General features: G+C 37.4%; 2 protein-coding genes across 3 annotated transcripts; one reads left to right on the top strand and one right to left on the bottom strand.

Moving 5' to 3' along the window:
- The first annotated feature begins 415 nt into the window (after window positions 1–415).
- On the top strand, window positions 416–9,025 carry LOC109096737 (probable serpin E3). 2 transcript variants are annotated; one of them, XM_042731262.1, is made up of 9 exons: window positions 416–829; window positions 1,777–2,043; window positions 2,195–2,428; window positions 6,182–6,412; window positions 6,510–6,708; window positions 6,787–6,887; window positions 7,014–7,100; window positions 7,774–7,857; window positions 8,748–9,025. In XM_042731262.1, exons 2-9 carry the CDS (start codon window positions 1,794–1,796, stop codon window positions 8,795–8,797), a joined length of 1,236 nt encoding a protein of 411 aa, XP_042587196.1. In that variant the 5' UTR covers window positions 416–829; window positions 1,777–1,793; the 3' UTR covers window positions 8,798–9,025. The 2 variants fall into 2 exon arrangements, with proteins under 2 accessions (XP_042587196.1, XP_042587195.1); XM_042731261.1 differs by having other exon boundaries at window positions 424–829; window positions 1,771–2,043.
- Window positions 9,026–9,324: 299 nt separating this feature from the next.
- ints6 (integrator complex subunit 6) lies at window positions 9,325–20,033 on the bottom strand. Its single transcript, XM_042731260.1, has 18 exons — window positions 19,576–20,033; window positions 19,406–19,483; window positions 18,851–19,000; window positions 17,412–17,501; window positions 16,896–17,079; window positions 15,632–15,757; window positions 14,975–15,123; window positions 14,675–14,827; window positions 14,407–14,539; window positions 14,106–14,200; window positions 13,888–13,998; window positions 13,588–13,803; window positions 13,157–13,283; window positions 12,820–12,962; window positions 12,565–12,736; window positions 12,079–12,417; window positions 11,619–11,712; window positions 9,325–10,849 (listed from the first exon to the last, which is right to left on the bottom strand). The coding sequence occupies exons 1-18, from the start codon at window positions 19,684–19,686 to the stop codon at window positions 10,756–10,758; spliced, it is 2,565 nt and encodes an 854-aa protein (XP_042587194.1). The 5' UTR covers window positions 19,687–20,033; the 3' UTR covers window positions 9,325–10,755.
- Between the last annotated feature and the right edge of the window lie 1,577 nt (window positions 20,034–21,610).

Consider the following 21,610-nt stretch of genomic DNA (forward strand, 5'->3'; position numbering starts at 1 on the left):
AGAATCCTGAAAAAATAAACTGAATCCTGAAAAAAACACACAATTTCCGCAAAGATATTAAGTAGCCCATCCATCAAACATGATTAAAAAATAAAATTATAATAATAATAATAATTCTTGAGTACCAAATCAATATATTAGAATAATTTCTGAAGGATCATGTGACAGTGACGACTGAAAATTTGACAAAACAGGAATGAATTATATGTTTAAATAAATTTAAAAAGAAAACATAATTTTACATTTAGGTAATATTTCACAAAATTGCTGTTTTACTTTGTGTTGTTCAAATACATGCAGTTTGGTGAGTATAACACTTCTTTCTTTCAATCAATCAACAATTATAGTCTATAGAGATGTTAACAGGTTGGTAAAGCTCACACCTTGGCATTGATTACATGAGAATTTTAAATGTTTTAATGGCATCTCATGCAGAAATGCTGATGCAGCATGCTGGGATGGCATTTGCTCACTCTATCAAAAGAACAAGCTGCTTGTGTAATGACTTCCTCTCTCTATTATGTGTGTGTGTGCGTCTGAACTTGTTGAGTGCGGATTTGCTGGTCGAGCGCATGCCTCCCTCTGCCTGGCTCCTTATAGTGCCGGGCGGGAGGCAGGAATTCTGACCGAGTGGTACGGACATCGCCGCCGGAGACCACAAACACGAAGCACTCCCTTTAAACAAGGTCTCATGATCGACAGCTCTTTCAGTCAGTTGTCCTGGTGTGGAGGATCAGGCTGAACACACGTCCTCCTGGAGTGACAGTGATAGTGGAGCTGAACATCAGGAGCAGCTGACATTCACCCAATCCAGAGGACGAGCCGGCAGGTAAGAAGTTCCTAAATATTTTCATTCAGTCATACATTTTAATAATAAAACTTGTTTTTAAGTATTTTTTAATTATACTATATAAGGAAGAAGTTCTTAAATAGTTTAATTCAATGGTACATTTTAATTATATTTTGTTCTTAAATATTTTTTAAATGATGCTGTATATTTTTAATTATATATATTTTAATTATAGGCCTATTTTGATCAATATCAATATAAAACTATATAAAATGTAGCCAGGATTTCTGTTCAGAAAAATTTTATTTAATAATTTTTTGTATTGTGATTTACACCCTTTCATGTTGCATTAATATTGGATATATGGGGGCTGTGGCATAGTTCACCCAAAATTGAAAATTCTGTCATCATTGTCACATAATATCAGACAAACATAAAAGAAGATATTTCGAGAAATGTCTTTTTTTTTTTATTTTTTTTTTTTATCCATACTTTGGAAATCAATGGTCACCAAAACTATTTGGTTACCAACATTCTTCAAAATATTTTATTTTGTGTTCCACAGAAGAAATTATGACTTACAGGTTTGGAATGACATGAGGATGAGTAAATGATGACAGATTTTTCTTTTTTTGGTAAATTAAATTATCCTTTATTTTTTTTTACATTCATTCAGAATAGAGGCCACACATCAGTGCAATTAAGATACTAGTCTTAAAAATGAATGAAATCTTTTATAAAGATTAACCAACTTTATCCTTGCTTGCAAAAGTTTTGCTGCTGAAAAGTGGGTGATTGTAGTATTATTTTGTACTGAATCAACACAGGGTTACACCAACAAAAGTAATTAGCTTTATTTAATTATTAGCTTGTCTTTGATCGATATCAAATACATTATCCATATTTTATTATTTCAACTTGTAACCAAATCCATGATTAATTGTTGAGCTGTTCTGCAAGATAATTTAATAATTTTGCAGTTGCAGATTTTGACCTGTTGATCATGCATCGGCTTTCTGTGACTTCCCTATTGCTCTGTCTGTGGCTGCTGGAGCGCTGCCAAGGCAACAGCCACAATGATCTACACACACAGTTTGGCATCAGCCTCTACCAAACACTCACAGAGATGGAGAACAACTCCAACCTGATCGTTTCCCCAGCCAGCGTCTCATTGTGTCTGGGTCTTCTGCAGCTCGGTGCCAGGGGAAACACTCTAGCACAACTTGAGGAAACTCTGGGATATGACGTGAATGGTAAGAGGAAACTAGCGGCACACCTGTAATCTGTATGTTGTTTTCCTAAATAGTCCAAAATATAAATCAGCCATGTCTGACAACCTGGCTTTCTGTCTAATGATTGAAAAGTTAACATGACAGTTTTGATGAGACAATGGTTTCCTTGCAGATGCTCGAGTGCAGGACATTCTGTCTCGGCCACAAGGAGACCTGGATTATTCCAGTGACGGGGTGCGGCTTCAGCTTGCCAATGCCTTATTTATCCAAAGTGGTGTGAAACTCCTGCCAGAATTTACCCAGCATGCCTTGGGATGGGGTAACAGTAGTCTACTGAGTGTAAACTTCAGTAATCCAAACCACACTCATAGTCGGCTACAGCAATGGACACATTCCCAGAGTAAAGGTGAGCTTATATTGACTAATAGTCAATGCAGTTTCCCTAAAACCCCCACATATTCATCATTTATATTTAGATTGTCTCCAATGTCATTTTAAGTGATGGATATATATGGCCTATAAAAACATACAAAAATATACACAAACATAAATATACATTTTTATAGTGTTATGTAAATACTGTACATGTGATGTAAAATTAAATACTGATTTGAATTTGCATATGATTATGATTTTAAAATAGAATTATGTATTATTAAATATTGATGATAATTTATATAAACTGTACATATATATATATATATATCACATTTAAAATATATGTTAAAAATTAGATGTGATTTGAAATTAAATATAATAATGAATTTAAAATATAATTATTTAAATATATATTTACATTTACATTTAATCATTTAGCAGACGCTTTTATCCAAAGTGACTTACAAATGAGGAGAACAATAGAAGCAATCAGACAAACGAGAAAGCAACAGTATACAAGTGTTGTGACAAGGTTAGTCTACCACAATACACATAGCTAGGTTTTTTTTTTATAGAATAGAATAGAATAGAATAGAATAGAATAGAATAGAATAGAATAGAATAGAACAGGTAAGTGCTAGTATTAGTTTGTCAGGTGCTAGTGAAAAAGATGTGTCTTTAGACGTAAATGGCCAAAGACTCAGCTGTTCAAACTGAGATAGAGAGGTCATTCCACCAGCTGGGCACAGTCCAGGAAAAGGACCATGATAGTGATTTTGTGCCTCTTTTTGATGGCACCACAAGGCATCGTTCACTTGCAGAACGCAAGCTTCTGGAGGGCGCATAAGTTTGAACTAGCAAGTTTAGGTATATTGGTGCAGCTGTCTTGTTGTCTTGTAGGCAAACGTCAGTACCATGAAATTGATTCGAGCACCTGCTGGTAGCCAGTGTAAACTGATGAAGAGAGGTGTACCCTTAACTTTTTTCAGCTCGTTAAAGACCACTCTCACTGCTGCATTCTGGATCAGTTGCAGAGGCTTGATAGTACAAGCAGGAAGACCCGCCAAGTGAGCATTACAACAGTCCAGTCTGGAGAGAACAAGAGCTTGGACAAGGAGTTGTGTTACTTGCTCTGATAGGAAGGGTCCGTTGTAGCAATATGGTCTGTGAAGCTTAACTGATTATCCATCACAACTTCAAGGTTCCTGTCTGTCCTGGAAGGAGTTATGGTTAACGAAACCCAGCTGTATAGAGAAGTTGTTATGAAGTGCTGGGTTGGCTGAGACCATGAGCAGTTCTGTCTTAGCAAAGTTGAGTTGAAGGTGATGGTCCTTCATCCAGCTAGAAATGTCTTTCAGACAGGCTGGAATGCGAACTGCTACCATCGGATCATCTGTTTGGAATGAGAAGTAGAGTTGAGTGTCATCAGCATAGCAGTGATAAGAAAAGCCATGCTTCTGAAAGACAGATTCTAATGATGACATGTAGATGGAGAAGAGAAGAGGACCAAGCACTGAGCCTTGAGGAACCCCAGTAGCAAGAAGTTAGAAGAAGAAACCTCACACCTCCAAGACACCCTGAAAGACCTACCTGAGAGGTAAGACTTGAACCATTGGAGTGCGGTTCCTGAGATGCCCATCTTTATGAGGGTGGACAGGAGGATCTGGTGGTTAACTTTGTCAAAAGCAGCAGACAGATCCAGCAAGATGAGTACTGAGGATTCGTATTTGGAAGCCGCTCTTGCCGGTCTCAGGGCTTCAGTAACCGTAAGTAAGCAGGGCAGTCTCAGTTGAGTTGCCGCTTTTGACGCCAGATTGGATGTTGTCCAGGAGGTTGTTCTGTGCAAGGAACATAGAGAGTTGGTTGAACGCAACTCGCTTAAGTGTCTTTGCAATGACCCAAAGAAGGGATACCAGTCTGTAGTTTTCTAAAAGTGCTGGATTTAGAGTGGGTTTATTCAGCGTTGGGGTTACTTGAGCCTGCTTAAATGCTGTTTATGTCCAGTGCTGAAAACTGAGAGGGTAAAGGAAGTGAGGATGAAACCATAGAGGATAGGCATGAGGGAGAGAGTGAGCATAGGCTACACCGAAAGGTGACCTGCTATGTGTGCTATGTCAGGAGTTAGTGTGAGGTTAGAAGTGATGAGGAAGTGGTCTGAGCTGTGTAATGGAGCAACTAAAGTGTTGTCAGTGGAGCAATAGCATGTGTAGATGAGGTCCAGTTGAATACTTGATTTGTGAGTAGCCATAGTAGACACTCGCTTGAGATCAAATGAGGCAAGCAGAGTGTTGAAAGCAGCCTGGGGTTTTTCTAGGTGGATGTTGAAGTCACCAACAGTACCAGAGGAGTACCATCCTCAGGAAAGTTTGATAGTAACACATCCAACTCCTCCAAGAAGTTACCCAGTTGACCTAGGGGTGGCTAAACAGCTACAAAGTGGATTTTAACCGGGTGGGTAATAGTAATTGCATGTGACTCAAATGAACTGTTGCCTGTAATAGATGGTAGAAGATCAAATTTCCATTCATTTGAGATAAGTAGACCAGTATCTCCACCCCTCCCAATCACGCAAGGGGTGTGGAAAAAAGTGAAATTAGTGGAGAGGGCTGCAGGAGTGGCAGTGTCCTCAGGTTTGATCCAAGTCTCAGTAGCAATAGAAGAAATAAATTCAGCTTTTTTTTTTACAGCAGACTGGCAGTTCCAGAGACCAACAGGAATAGAGAGTAAAGTAGTTGAGGACATACGGACAGGCCGTAGATTATTAGGATTGGCCTGCCTCCAACGTACAGTGTGTGCTTTCCGAGTGTTAAGGCAGTCACTCACTGGACGAGAAGTGCAGCACCACGTTTAGAACAATTCGTACAGCAAGTACAAAATACAACGTAGCTGGGCGCCATGGACAGACGCCGAATGGCCCCACCGGTATGCGTACACACATAGAAAAGAATGTGTTCAAATTTTAAAGACGTGGAACGAATCAACGCGGTGCTGTGCTTCTCGTCCGGTGTGCGACCAACACTTACAAACTGCTGTCCTCTTCAAATTACACATTGATTAGAATTTAAATATAATTATGAATTTAAAATATAACTTTGTAAATATGATTAAATATAATTATGTAAATATATTATATAAATATAATTATGACTGTCATATACAGTATATATATATATATATATTATGTAAAAATAAATATTGATTTCCACAGTGAAAAAAGAAAAATCTAATTTGTAATTGAAATAGTTTAATTCTTCTTTATTCAAAATGTAATGTTAAAATTAAATGTTACTTGCAATTACTTTTTTATTATTATTTGTAAAATTTTCACAATTTCTACACCAAATATTTTTCAACTTATTTTAAATATAAGAATGAATTTAAAATAATTTTGTAGATATTTACAATGTAAAAGTTAATATTGATTAGAATTTAAATATAACTTTTAAATGTAATTATGTAATATATGATAAAAATCAATATATATTATGCCAAATTAGATGTTAATTTGAAACTCAAATATAATTATGTAAATATAAATGATGTCAAATTAATTCAAAATGTCATGTTCAATTAAATGTGTTACTTGCAATTCTTTGTAATTCTTTGTAAAATTTTCACTTCTCAATTAAGTGAAAATTGTTTCTACACCAAATATTTTTCAGTGCATTTAAATAGTTTTATTATGATGAGACACATCAAAACCTATAGTACATATAGGATATGTAGGCTATATACTGTATGTTTTCATATAAATGATTAAGTGTATGATTTATTTCTATAGCTGATGACCATCTCCAGACAAAAGAGGAGCAGCTTCAGTCCAGTGAGTCCCAGGAAGAGGCCTCCAGGCAAGACAGTTTACTGCACATGGCTCTTCTGAGCACGGTGGTGTTTCACGGTGCCTGGCAGAAACAATTTCTCTTCACTGACACCCAGAACCTGCCCTTCAGCCTCTCAGATGGTAGCACAGTCAAAGTCCCGATGATGTACCAGTCAACCGAAGTCAATATTGGTAAGGGGAGGAACAAGACAAACACCGCATAAAAGAGTTGGATGGAAGCCTATTGTTCTGCTAAAAGCGTATGTATTTACCTGTCCACCTGTCTTAGGGCATTTCCGCCTGCCATCCGAGCAGGAATACACAGTGATGGAGCTTCCGTACTTGGATCGCTCACTCAGGCTACTGGTGGCCTTACCTAGTGACCGGAAATCCCCTCTGTCCCAGCTGGAAAAGCAGCTCACGGCCCGTGCTGTGGGACTGTGGGATACTGGATTAAGACGCACTAAGATGGATATATTTCTGCCCAGGTAACTGCATGCAAAAATAAACTTGTGAAATATTATATTATGCAAATTGGATATATCCTTGTTATGTGTGTATTTTAGGTTTAAGATGCAGAGCAGGTTCAATCTGAAGCCTGTTTTACAGTCTCTCGGTATCTCTGATGTCTTCAGTCCCTCAGCTGCTGATTTTAGAGGCATCTCAGGTTGGACAGTTAAACCGAAAACAGTTTATACCAGTCATAGATGCTGAGAAATAATCACAAACACCTTCAGTTTAAATCAGTGATTCACTCTGTGAAGATTAAGCCTTCTGTTTAATATGTCTACAGATGGAGAAGGACTTTTTGTATCAGAGGCTTTCCATGAGGCAAGAATAGAAGTGACAGAGGAAGGGACAAAAGCAGCTTCAGCTACAGGTATATGACATTTTGCTTGCTGAAAAAAAAATACTGCGGAAATTGAAAACAAGAGAAATGTTTAGGAACACTTATGAATATTAAATACTGTGGGTTTAATGTTAATGAAGACTGATCTGACTCTGTATTGACATACCAATATCATAATATAGACTTTGGCCTATCTAGACTTAATGTTTTGGCTGAATGATTTTTTTTTTTAGCTGATAAAAGATAAAAACATAGACAGCCAATCAGAATCCATCCTGCTTTAAAGAGCTTGAGCATTTAAGCAGCAGATGACAAAACTGCAGCGCATGCTTATAATAAACACAATATTATCATCCGTTAGTGTGGAAACTGATTTATTTATAACAAACCTGAAGTCATTGTTAAACAAATTAAAGAAACGTTGTTCTATTGTGAAGAGGACAAAAGCACATCTGAATATTACCAAATATATATATATATATATATATATATATATATATATATATATATATATATATATTGTTTTTAAGATGTAAGGTGTAATCTTTTATATGCTCAGCAAGGCTACTCCCTGGTGTATGTGTACCTGGTTGAGAATCAGTGGTAGTCAACAGATGGGATTTAGTTGAACAGACTGTTCAAGCTGTGAATCTGCTGGGAAATAACTGATGACTGAGCTTTCTTCCTCTATCTTTCTTTTTAGCAATGGTGCTATTGAAAAGATCCCGATCAGCGGTTTTCAAAGCAGATCGACCATTTCTCTTTATCTTACGGCAGATCAGTACAGGTAAATACTAAAATCTGGAATGATCACTGATAGCATGCATTCTTAAAATTACTCTACCCTGACATTAAATTGTATATAACGTCCAAACATTTGAGGTCAGTAAGATTCTTTAATGTTTTTGACAAAGTCTCTTAGGCCCACCAGGGCTAAATTGATTTGATCTGAAATACAGTTAAAACAGTAATATTTTGAATTATTATTACTATTTAAAAGGTTTATTTGAACCAATTTTCTATTTACATTTATATTATTTACAATGTAATTTATTCATGTGATGGCAAATCTGAATTTTTCAGCATCCATTACTCCAGGTTTGTGTAATTATTGTATGCCAATTTGTAAGCTCAAGAAGCATTTCTTATTAATGTTGAAAACAGTTGTGCTATTCATGACTGTTTTGTGACATTATAAATGTCATTATAAAGATCTAAATTAATGAATCCTTTCTGAATAAAAGTATTAATCTCTCTCTCTCAAAAAAAGGTAACACTTTATTTTAAGGTGTCATTGTTACAGAAGTTACATGTACTTACTATAATAATATTTAATTATGCATAATTACATGCAAGTAACCCTTAGCCAAACCCTAATCATATAGTGAGTACATGTAGTTAATTAATATTACACTGTAACAAGGACACCTTAAAATAAAGTGTAACCAAAAAGAAAAAAAAAAACTGACCCAAAATGTTCTTATTGTACCTATTGTGTAAGAGAGAGAGAGAGGTCAATTATATTTACATTTAGGGACTAAATTTGCTGCAAATGTAATTCTCCATAGAGTGATCATCATAAACAATGTTATTAGTCTACATGATCCCACACAGATCTGCATGACATGTTTTGTGACATTGGAGAATCGGTTTCATTTGTAGGTTTTTACTCCACAGGGTCATTGCTGTTTATAGGTCGAGTTCTGAATCCAGCTGAGATGTCTTGAGATGAAACATGCAATCACAACTGCTTCAAATGACAAACACAAACTGGAGACTTGTGTTAATATACATCTGTATGATTTTGCAAACTCAACACACCCCTTCTCCCTCATGGGTGGGGGGTCAGAGGGATATCCGAGGACAGTTAGGAGGGTCCACTGACACTTCTGGAAGAGGGACGAGACTTTTGTACATATCTGTAAATAAAATTTTATTACATCAGGGTTTTTGCACTTCAAAGTGTCTGCTGTCATTTTTTCTCGTCTGCCCTCAATAAATTTCCTCAATTCTGAAGGAAATGTTCATGGATCTCAGAAATAAGAATTCTGTTAAGTATTGAGCCACACATTTATTAACTGTTGAAATTTGTGAAATCTAGAACTAAAAACTCCCCAAATAGCTACAGCTTTCTGTTTCACCAGTCTATGGTTTAGCAATAGAAAGAAAAAAGAAAAATCACACGATGAGCCACTTCTGTCTTTTTCCCTGCAAACTGATGGGTTTAAGTATATAGAAAACACAATGAACATGGTAAGATTTACAATCCTTTTTAATGACATTGTGCCACTGAGAAATTAATGACAGAAAATGTCATTTATTTACATGACTATTCACAGTGTAAAATAGGCTATCCAAATACATACAAAAAAAAAGAAAAAAAAAAGGCTTTCCACCAAAACATTCTTAAATAATATTTTCAATGTCACCATGTACATATATACAGCATAATAAAAATACTTTTTAAAGAAGCCTTTCTCCTTTATGGGTAACATTTATGGCAAAGATTTGGTCCCTACATTAGGGTGCAGGGTTAAGAGGGTGAGATACACAAAGACAGACCAAAACAAAAAACGAGCTAAGGGATACTGGATATTTGGCAGTAATGTAGGAATACATTAGCAGCAACTTCCCATGTCAATGAATAAGTGGCTCTTAACTCCATCCTGAATGATTAAGTATCAACTTTACACCGTTCGGGAGTCTCAACATTATATCCTTCTGTAAATCAAATATGTTTACTCAGTGCAGAACTGTTATTAGCAATTTTTAGTCAAGAGAGCAAAAGTTCAGAGAAGTCCTTATTTTTCACAGAAGTTTATCATGATTCTGTGGTCTGAAAACCACATGGCATGCTACAGAAGGTCTTTTGCTAAAGGCAAAACAGTTGCTTGAAGCCATGCTTAATAATGCTGTGTGGTTTAAAAATAAGTCTAAGTGGCAACTTGGTTTTTAAAGATTAAAAAAAAAAAAAAACTACACGTTTGTGAAAGGAGAAAGAGCTTTTTAAGAATATTCATTGATGTTCATCTGCTGCCAAATGCTAAATCTTCTGCAACATCATTCCTGAGCGGAGTTATTTAACAAACAAATGACTTTTGGAGTGTGCAAGTCTACATTTAATTATAAAACCTCAAAGTCACTCAAACCTCCAACTTTGAAGAATTGCTTGGTAACTCGCCTTTTTATTGGTGTAGAATATTGCTGATTTAGTTGCTTTATTAAGAGAGCCAACCAAACAAATGTGATTTCCAGTAAATCGTCTGTCTTGTCTGATGAGACTGAATGCAGCAGTGAGTTTGCAGAGGTGCAATTCCCGACTGAAATGAAAGGAAAACCTTTATATTGGTGACCACTGCCACGTGTCAAAATGTTCCGGTGGGGTGGGGGGGGGGGTGTGTGTGTACAAAAACAGAAAGAGGAAGCCAATGCCAACCAGTTCTCTTTGGCACATTTAAATGGGAAAAGAAAATGCCCTAAAACCAACAAAAAAAATAGAAGTGCGCGTGTATGACCAACTTTTCCCATTTTTCCCAATCCTGAGGTTTAGCGACAACCCATCAAGTCCTCATTGATAACATCAGCTTCAATACTGATAAAGACTGGAGACACACAAGTCCAAAATAACTTTACATAAATAGTGCAGATATGTGCGCGAGTCCTTCAAGTAGGACAGATGGAGTGCTCAGAGACCGTCCAGATGATTCATGCTGTTGGCTCTTAAGTGAATCTCCTCTAAGAAGTTCTCCAGCTGCTCAATCAAGACCCTTTTCTTAAACCTGCACACACACATACACACACATAATTTGATTAGTAATTAGAGAACTTTGTCCATAAAAACAACATTGGGTTTTTTTTATATTAATGAAAGCATCATCATTTTGGGTTTGCACATTAAGACCAAAGTATACTTCAGGTTTGAATGCTTCTTATACATGTATAGCTGAACACATGCTGAAAGTATAGTCCATTTGATAGTACACAAACACAGACCGCTGACATGCGCTAAAATGTTTAATTCTTGTCCAGTATTAGAGCGGTGCGATTATTCGAAATCGAATCGCAATCACGATTTGAGACGTTACGATTTTGCTAACAGCAAAGCGATATTGGAAATATTTCTGTTTTAAACCATGAAGGTTATCGCAGGGCAGACAGCACATTGCCATTACGTCGTTTGGCCTGCCTTGTTGAGCGCAGTGGCACTGAGAACATTATATTTAACACACTTTAAGCTGTTTTATTTTCCAAATGTAATCGGATTAGTCCAACGAATCATATCAGTCAGTTTGTAATGCAAACAACCAAAAGCCTCGTACCAAACAGTTCAATACGAACACGTGTATCGTTACACCCCTTAGAAAAAATATAAAAAAAATTAAAATAAAAAAAAAAAAAAAAAAATAAATATTTTAAAAAAAAATTTAAAATAAAAAAAAATAAAAATAAAAAAAAATAAATAAACATACTTGGGGCTTTAACCTTTCAAAAATCAGTATGTAGAGTTAGCATCTACTTTAAAAATCAGCATTTGAATCTGGAGTTTACCTGGCAGCCTCTTTGATTATGCTCTGCAGAAAGATCAGACGCGTTTCCAAACTGCCTTGGATTTGCTTGAGGAGGTAGAAGATTTTCTCATAACCTGCATTAAGACAAAAGAAAAAAAAAAAGGACATTGGGGGAGAAGAAAGATTTGATGTATGATGTTATGAACAATGACAAAAAACAACTGTAACGAACAAGAACAAATGAATTTCCAGAAGCCTGTAATATTCATTACAATGTAAAAATAAAAATGACAAATGAAAACCAGCTGTAACAAGGTTACAGATTTGCAGATGTAGCAAAAGCAAATAAGCATGGCCAGTTGATTTCACAAGGCCCAAGACAAAGTGTTTGTAGTCACCCCTCCTTTGCTTATTGGACACCACCCAGGAAAGAGCATCAGGAGAGGAAATGAGAGTCAAGTAGCAGACATCTGCACATATATGTGTGCACTATGACTCACGTCTGCCTGGCTTCCTGATCTCCTTGGTGATGAGTACTCTGAGTTCAGAGTTCAGTTCCTGGCTCTCTTGGTTCCTGATCTTCTTCAGTTGGCAGGGGGAAGGGTAGCGGCATGGGGCCTCCTCTTCACCCTCACTGCCCAGAGAAAACTCACTATCACTGGACTGGCCGTTCTCCTGCACTCGGTTTTCCTGGTTCTCGACCTCATCCAGCTGAAGGAGGTCACTCTGCTCGATCAGTTCAGACTCGGGTGCAGGACTCGGCTCCTTGTCCGAGTTGCGGTTTGACTCGAGATGGTTGTTGATGTGATTGCTTAATTCTGTGTCATCATTATCTGGAGCTGTGTTGAATCAAATATGAAACATGCATAAAACCGAAGATTGAAAGTTTTGCTCACAGAATAAGGGTGAGTAAATGAAAGGATTTTAATTTCTGAATGACCTGCTACTAAAGGGTTTTTTTCCGCCTGTGTGTGCTGGTTACTTACTTCTAGGTGGTGTTTTGGGAGGTGTATATGCCCGTCCCAGCCGAAGCAGAGGAGACATACAGCGTCTGCGTTTGGGGGCCCCGCCCCCAGCAGGACTGCTTGATTCTCCAGGACGTTTGCCTTTGCCTTGAGTGCCAGTAACGAATTCATCTGCCTCATCTACCATCATGGCCTGACACAGAGAGACAAAGTGATTAGCCTGAAAGTCAAATCTTTATTATGCTTCTTTTTTGAAAGTCCGAGATCTAAAGGTACCTTCTTGTCCAATTTGAAGGGGTTACCAAAGGTGTGCAAACGCTTAGGCTGATCGGGGTCTGCTTCTCTCAGAGGGGACGGGCAATGCTTCAAGAAATCCTGATAGTTGCCCATCTGAGCTATAGGAACACTGTGCAGCTGATCTAGAAAAATATTGATTATAAAAACATATAAATAACATTCAAAACGTACCATGTAAACAGCTTAACCATATCAGATAAAAAGGCTCAGAATTCTTTTGGAAACCAGAAGCTAAATTTAATTGAGCAAATAAGCCAGATACCCGGGAAACTGCTCTAAGAAAATCAATAACCATTCATGGCTGTCTGAGCGTTACCTTGATCTTGACCTTTCAGAATACAGATGCTGGCGTGCAGAAGGTTCCGCCTCATGCGGCTCAGCTGGTCTAGCAGATGAGATCTTGGGATATCATAGGGGTTCCGCAGTCCTTGCGGTTTTAATGCCTGTGCAAAAAGAGAAGGAAACAGGAGATAAGTGATCTGGATTTGGTGAGAACTGAACATGGATGATTTGCTCAACTGTGTCCTGTTGGAATAGTTACTTGACTCTAAACTGCAAATGTGCCATATATGTAAAGCACTTGTATTAAATTCCAGCCCTCAAAATAAACAACATTAAATATTAATCTCACTCTGACTTGATTCACATTGAGCAATGTCATGTACATCTTTGTGGATATGACCGCATGAAAACAGTACAAAACATTCACAAGGTGTGCTGTATTTACAGTTGTATATATACACATACTTTATTCAGAGCAGCTAGTTGAAAGCCAGCAAACTCCTTGGTGTTTGCCTCCATTGGCAGAGCCGGCCCATCTCCCATGATACTGTGCAACAGCTGTGTGAAATCCTTCCTGTGTGCCAGAGAGAGGGCGGAGCTTCTGCAGCGAAGTTTAATCCCACCTTCTAGTGCCGCCTTTTTTCCTACTGATGCACAAACTCTGTCTGCCTCGATCTTTGCCTGTATGGTACACAGTATAATATATAACTTCACGAAGCACGTTTAAGAATAAAGACTACAAAAACAAACTATGTTAGAGCATACCTGCTGACTGAGCTTTTTGAGATAAGACACAACACTATAGCTCAGACCGTACTCCATGTTGTCAGCCAACAGGTTTGGAGCTCCCATCATTCTTAGTGCTTTCCGCAGGGCCTGCGTGAATCAGGATTAAGCAAAAACACAAAATATCTTGAATGCATTCCAAAAGATACCATCACAATGTTGTAGTGTCCAAATGAATTACTGGTTCCATTACTTACAGTGATATAGTAGGGCGGGACTGTTTTAAGATAGTTCTCGAAAGATTGTCGCCACTTTGCTGGAGGCTTGAACTTATGCACAGTAATCAAGTCATCTATAAATGATAAACCGAGTTATATATAACAGTTATATCCATTCACATTCAAAGAAAACTGGTGGCTAGTTTTATTCTAGTTTGGTGGAATAAAATATCAAACAAACTAATTGCAAAGATTTTAAAGAAAAAACGACCAATTCGTTTTATGAATTTTTCCCTTCATACCTCCATATGATAAATTAGATGTTACTAATGAAGCTTACCAAGCAAAGGCAGCACCACAGGGTAGTTATAGGGCATGACAAACAGGTTGACACAGTTAAGAGCTGTGCTGGCCTTCAGATAACCAAACGGCTGCCCGAGTTCTCCGTATTTAGCACTGTTACACACAAAAACCTGAGAACGTATAAAACAGCAATTAACACTCAGCCATAGTGGGAGTGCAAGTTAGTGCAGTCTGAGAGAACATACAGCCTATATGTAACCTGACCAGTGTGTATAACTGTGCTTAAAGATTGATATGTGCAGTACCTGCCAGCAGGAGTGCGGTGATTTCCTCTCCAGTATGTACTGAGTGAGCGGAGAAGGCTCTAGCTCATACTTGTCAAAGGGCACTTTATCCACCACCATGGGCTCTGAATCAACACATGAAAACTTCACCTGCGGGTGAGCTGCACGCGGAGGCTGCAGAGGGACAGACTCAAATGAGCAGACAGTACACTTGCATGGCTTAGAAGTTTTCATTACACTAGAAAAACCAACAGAGCATATACACATTACACTGGATATAAAACAGACTGGTAGAGCGTGCTGAAACAAGTTTTTTCATACCAAAGTAGGAGAGTTCTGGTCAGGCCAAAACGACTCCGGAATAGGCCAATGACCAACAGGAACACCCGTTTTAGGGTTGGGTCTGACATAGATCATCTTATGACAGCTGTGCCATGATTGAGGTCCATACTTCATTTCTATTTGGCTATCTGGGTAAAACAAAAAAAGTAGTGTCATTATTAATAGCTCAGGTTTACAGTTTTTGTAAAGCATATACTACCATTCAAATGTTTCTTTGGGAATCAGGTTTTTTGCTTGTTTTAATACTTTTATTCATCATTAAATTGATCAAACATGACAAAGTCTTTGAAATTGTTACAAAAAGCTGGAAATTCAGATTTGCAATAACAGGAATAAGTTCCATTTTGAAATATATTAGTAATAGTAGTAAACATTTTAAATTTTAATAATTTCTCAATTTTAGTGTTTTTACTGTGTAAACTACATGAAGTTTTCTGTGGCTGAATAGCATTCATGTTTGAATACTAAAATATCAATTTGCACAACTGGATTTATGAAGTATCCATCTATATCCACCATATATCCATATTGGTCACAACCAAAATTGAAAAAAATATAAATAAATAGCAGTTATTTTTTATTAATAGGCAATATAACTACAAAAATCTAACTACAAAAACCCAGGACTTCCTTTACCTTCAGTAGGTGGAGGATCAGGTCCAGTCTTCTCAAAATTAATGACCACACCACTCTGGATTTTTTGCACCAGAGACTCCAGACACTGGTTCAGCATTCTCTGGGAAAATACGCTGTATGAACGGCCTAAACACACAGCAGAAAAAACACCATCAAAAGACATTTAGCCATTGTATCTGACATGTGAGCTTCAATGTAAGTGCTTACATGTAAATTTTAACCACAACTATTCATATTTAAGTCTGGTTTAAGATGAAACCATTTTCTGTGGCCTTTTTTTTCTGCCCAGTTCATTGGCAGGCCACAGCTATTCACATGTGTGCACGCACACACACACACACACCACAGCAGCCGCTCTATTGTGTTTATAATTTTATCAGCATGAGAGGACAGACGTTGTTCCTCTCTCTATAGTAAAGTTCTGCTCGTCTCTATTACACAGCTGTATTAGTCAGCACACGTGAGTCCAGCAGAATCTGCCCTTAACCACAAATCAGCAATTCTCTTCAATTCACAATTCAAACAGCATTTCACAGCACTTAAACGCCACCCGACAGGTACGACCTGACATTTAGTCAGCAGGGCATGTAGAGCTTTTTAAAGAGCCGTCTAAATTTACACTGTAACCTCAAACCTATAAATATCCAATTCAAAATGTTATTTTAAATACAAAAAAAGATAAATCTTGTGATCTTAAACATACTTGCTCATGAACAATTCTCTCTCAATTTCTCGCAGAGGGGCTATATAGTAGGATGTTAATTCTTCATGTTAACATTCTTTTCTGAAAACTGGTTCTTTTGGACGGTTTGCTCACGTAATCAAGCAATAACGTCACTTTTACACCACTATTATTAAAGCACCCAATAATTGTGTGAAATGCAAATGTTTTACATGCTTAAAACACATAAATTGGTGAGTCAAGAACTGAATCACTATTAGTGTTAACTCTGCCATCAGACAAGTGTTATATTTCCTGTTATACCTTTTATTTCTTATATTTTATGCAACTAATCAAAAGCTACAAATTTTGCCTCCTATTTTGAAACCATTAATAGAAGATAAGCATGTTCTCAGTTTAGTGTGCGGTTGGAGTAACTGAAGTGCCAGACATCACTACTATACAACATTTAGCACTAGAACCACTAAATACATGGCCAGCAGACTTCATTTGAGTTCATGGAATTCATTAACTTTTCTATTCCACACATTTGTCTTTCAGCAATAAAATTTTCACTTATAAGTAGTTAAAATGCATACACACCCCCAGTGACCTCACACATGGGCGTAATAGGGGATGGGTCAAGTGGAACTCCACCTATTGGTTCGGGGTCAGGAGAGGTGTGGCCTGGAATGCGAAGCACTAAGGAGAAGAGTCGCTGGTCCCATCGGAAAGGCTCTTTGGTCAGCTCACTGCCAGGCAACGGTGTTGTCAGGGGCAAATGTAACTGGAGCAGAGAAAGAGAATTCATTCATTCACATGTCAGCATATGAATGGAAAAATCCCTGGGGGGAAAAATTCTGTAGAATACATTGACTATTGCTCATTTTATCAACTACTGACAACTACTTTTACAGATCTGCAAGTCATTCGGTCAAAGAGAACAATGGATGTTAGATATGGAAAGGAAGGAGTTAACTATATCAAGAGGAAAAGTTTAAGGGGAAAGAACAAGCAGGAAATAGCAAGTACAAAACAAAATAGTAAACTCATGACTAGACAGGATGGCCATCACAGAGGAAATCCTTAAAGTCCGGCGCATACTGACAAATAGCCCACCTCATCTTGTACACCAGAACTGCTGGTCAGCTTGCTGCCATCAGTTATGGCCACAATGATAGCAGGCTCCAAGAAAAAAGGGTTCCTACCCTGCAAAAGACAAGACAATATAATCATTATAAAACAATAACCATAAAAAAACTGAGCACCAGCAGTGGAGCTCATTAGAGAAAGGCATAGCTTGAAATACACCCACTGTTTTTGGTGTATATGGTAGTTACACTGGTTTTATTACACAAACCAAAAATATGGCACATATGCACTGGTAAAATAATGCATAATCAATCATTAAAACACTGTGCTCTTTCCATGGTTATTACACTTAATTATATCTTCAGCACAGTGCAGTTTAATGGATGAATCATTTCTGAAACAAATACAGGAACCAGAAACCAAAAGAGCTCCATTACTAAGTATTCACAATAATATAAGGAGAGAGACTATCTAAATTTACCACAGGCAGGCAGAGGAAAGATTTAATGACCCCGTTTTTCTTCCGTGTCATGTCACTATATGCAGCTCCATTACATGCCAATAATAAACTTATGAACAGTATATATAATCTAAATCATATAACCATAACATATATCAGAAACTCTCCTTTTCTGTCTAAATAAATAAAAAAAAAAAAGACAAGACAAGCAAGCAGGGACAAATGCCTGGAGCAACAAAAAAAAAATAGGGTAGGGAGACTAGATTGTTATAGGCATTATTTGAGAAAATCCAAAAAAGTTCAAAATCTCTGAAAATTTCCTGATCACACAGATTGCTATTGCAATGACTGGATTTCACCTGCGAAAGCCACAGTAAATGTGAATGGTAAAGGAACAAGGGCTGTAAAAAAATGTAATTACATGACAGGTGATAAAATTTGATTTAATTGGCATATATATGCCATCAAGTGAGGACAGTAACGTGCTAAAAACATTTAATATCTGAATAATAACACCCTGGAAACCAGCCAGAACACCTCAGAATCATGCATGAACATGAACCACTCATATTTTTGAGTGAAAAAAGTGAAAATGTAACAATAATAAAATTAATCTTCCATGAGTGATCAAAGTCACAAATAGCCTCCATAACTTTTATGTGAGGTAATGTTGAATCTGTTGAACTTTCACAGCTCAACATGCAGAAATACAAGAACTGTCCTTAACGAAACTCCTGAGAATACAAACAAAGAACTGGAAAAATTTTCAAAGGACACAAAAAAAGCATTACCAGCACCTACTACAAGACCTGCTTTTCAGTTAGTCATTGCCCTTATTTGCATCCAAGATGCAGTTTAGTTGTTACTACTGTGTGTCACCATGGGCTCTTGGGATTGTGTTGGCACAGTGTGAGCCTATTGGGTGCTTATTTAACTGTGATGTGTTGGGGATGGGCTCATGGGGCAAGGCCATAGACTTTATACCAGTCCCTGGTTTATAACATACCTGTCCATAGTTGTCTATCCCCGAAACTAATCTATTGAGATTGAGCAAATCAAAAGCAGTCCGTAAAGACTGGCCGATCGATGTCAATCCAACTGCTTGCAGGTTCCTCAGCTCAGTCATAAAAGTGGCGTGACTTTCCTTCCATCCAGCCTGAAATATCAGGACAGAGAAAAAGATTAGTTATGCCTTTTAAGAGATCCCCAAATCAGAAGTCTTCAGACAGACAGAGTGATCTGAATTCTGCTTTGGGGTATTAATGTAGAGGGCAGTGAAGAGTCCCCTCTCTCTCTCTGGGTGGGAAAACTAAGTTAGGTTAGCCCCCTGGCCCCATCTCTCTTTTCTCAAGCACACACACACACTACACACACACAGAGGGCTCTCTGCCACACTGAACAAAATGTCGGCCATGTTTAAACACACGAATTCATGCTGGACAGAATGTGTTCACACTACAAATTCAGCCGTGGTGTATTGAAACGCAAACAGACGAAGCGAGCGCTGAGAGTGTCTGGAGTGAAATAAATCAGGTTTGGAAAGAAATAAAAGAGATTGTACCTTAATTCCAGCCGGTGCTTCCTCGAAACTCACTAACATGTATCTGTCTCCCCTGCTGGCCGGATCTCTGCTCCTCAGCTGCGGAGAAAAGCGAACGGAAACGCAGGGTTTTTTGTAAGTTTTCAGTAAAGTGAGAGTGTGAGGCAGATGTGTGTAAGTTATTCATTTACCTTCAGGAAAGTCTCAACTGCGCCCTTCGCTATGTCCAGATAGCTAGTGCCCAGATGGGAGCGCTGGTTCATGGAGGCGGACGTGTCTATCAGGAAAAGTAACACGGGCATTGTGTTGATAATCGCCCCTTCTACATGGACCGAATGTCAGTGCAAGCGGACAAATGCAGAGCAATCTTTTGTTCGCCTCCTGTCGCTGCTGTCAGCACGCTGCTAGCCGGCTAATGCTAACTGACTCGCGCATTCTTTCTGTCAGAGTGTAACTGTAGTTAGTGTTGAAAGAGCGATGCCTTGTAAACTTAAGCAAACCTCAGACCCTGGGGGGGAAAGGTTGTTGATTTACAAGGGAAACGGGTGTTGTTGCTGTAATTTGAAAGAAATGCCTAACTTTTATCATGGTAACTTTCGGCTCAGTTTACGTCCATGATTCTCCTCACTCTGAGGTCTGCTCGCGGGCTGCAGTGGTTTTATTCTGCGTGCAGCGCTTGACTCCGCCCCCTGAGCGCTGCGGAGCACGGTGCGTCAAAACGCCTCGATTGATTGGCACCTGAAAATGAGTGATTAGCATATTCTCAAAAAAGACAAAAAGGAAGAGGCTGAAAGGGAGTATGCGCATTTGTAGACCTAATGATTTTTTTATTATTAGTACTGAAAAAAAATTATACACGCACTTACGCTCAAATCTATATACAATGAACATTAAACACAATGCATACAAAACAACAAGGAAAAATGAGAAAACGACTGCATAAATAAGTTCAAAAACTGGCAAATATAAAAATCTGAATAATTATACAATCTTTAGGCTAATAGCCAACTATGCAGCCTTACTTAAGCCAACAAAACCATAACGTTGTTTTTATTAGTACATTTGCATTTATGAATTTGAAACTTGCTCAGAAATAAAAGTAAATTAATTAATTGAAATCATTTTTCATTCTCTGCATAATATTCTGTATTTTAAGCACAACGCCAAATAAACGCAAAGTGGTTTTATGGTAGCTATTACAGAAAGTACAGTTTATATTTATGCTTTTTTTAATTTCTGTAATTAAGGATTTGTTGTAAATAAAGATAAATCTGTGTATAAGATTAAAGGAGTTTTTGTTTCTTTTTAAAACCTTATTTCTAATATGAAACCTCTGGTAATAACCACATATTTTCCAGCAAATCACTTGTCCATTCAAGAGTTCCAGTAAAATCTCCCTTTGAAAAAATACTATTTTTATTATTATTGTTTTATTATTATTTTCTAAGACAAAACATATTTCTTTCTCAGATAGGTAATGTATTAATATATGTTATATATTATGCTAAGCTGGCATAAAATACTCTTTTATTGCAGAATGCAAATGATCAAAAAAAAATTATCCAAAGTGTTTTTTTTGTGGTACTGTGGGGGTCAGATCAATATGTCATTTCAAATCCCATACACATAATCATTTCACTGTGCAGGGTTTATAAAATCCAGTCAATGAAAGCAATTATTATACAGTGAAAAGACTCTTTATTTCTTTTCCAGCTGATTGATTGCCAGTTAGTATTATTGGTCTGAGTATTAGCACTTTGTCATGTAACCTACCCATGCAATATGAGGAAGTTCTAGTAATAATAATTATTATTATACAGTGCATACAATGGCATGTTTATTGGTCACATAATCTGCAAAATTAAGCAAAAAAAATAAAAACAAACTAAAATGAAAAAAAAAAATCAAAAAAATAAAAAGTATTCAAAACAAACAAACTGTAATGCAGAACAATAGTTCTGTGATGTCTGTCTCCACATGATAATGCCGAACTATAAATAGAATGATTTCCACTCTGTGGTTTTGTTGCTGAGAACAAAGTATTCATTTAAAAAGTATTCATCTTGCTTAGTCGAGGTTAAATCCTGGCTCTCTCATTTTTTTTATTATCTTTAATTCAAAGAAAACTGAGGTGATCGTTTTCAGTCCATCAGAAAATATGAAAGCCCTTAATCTTGACCTTGGACCTTTATTGGCTTTTAGGTCCTTGCAGGTACGGAATCTGGG

This window comes from Cyprinus carpio, chromosome B9, assembly GCF_018340385.1.
Source record: "Cyprinus carpio isolate SPL01 chromosome B9, ASM1834038v1, whole genome shotgun sequence".
Classification (NCBI taxonomy): domain Eukaryota; kingdom Metazoa; phylum Chordata; class Actinopteri; order Cypriniformes; family Cyprinidae; genus Cyprinus; species Cyprinus carpio.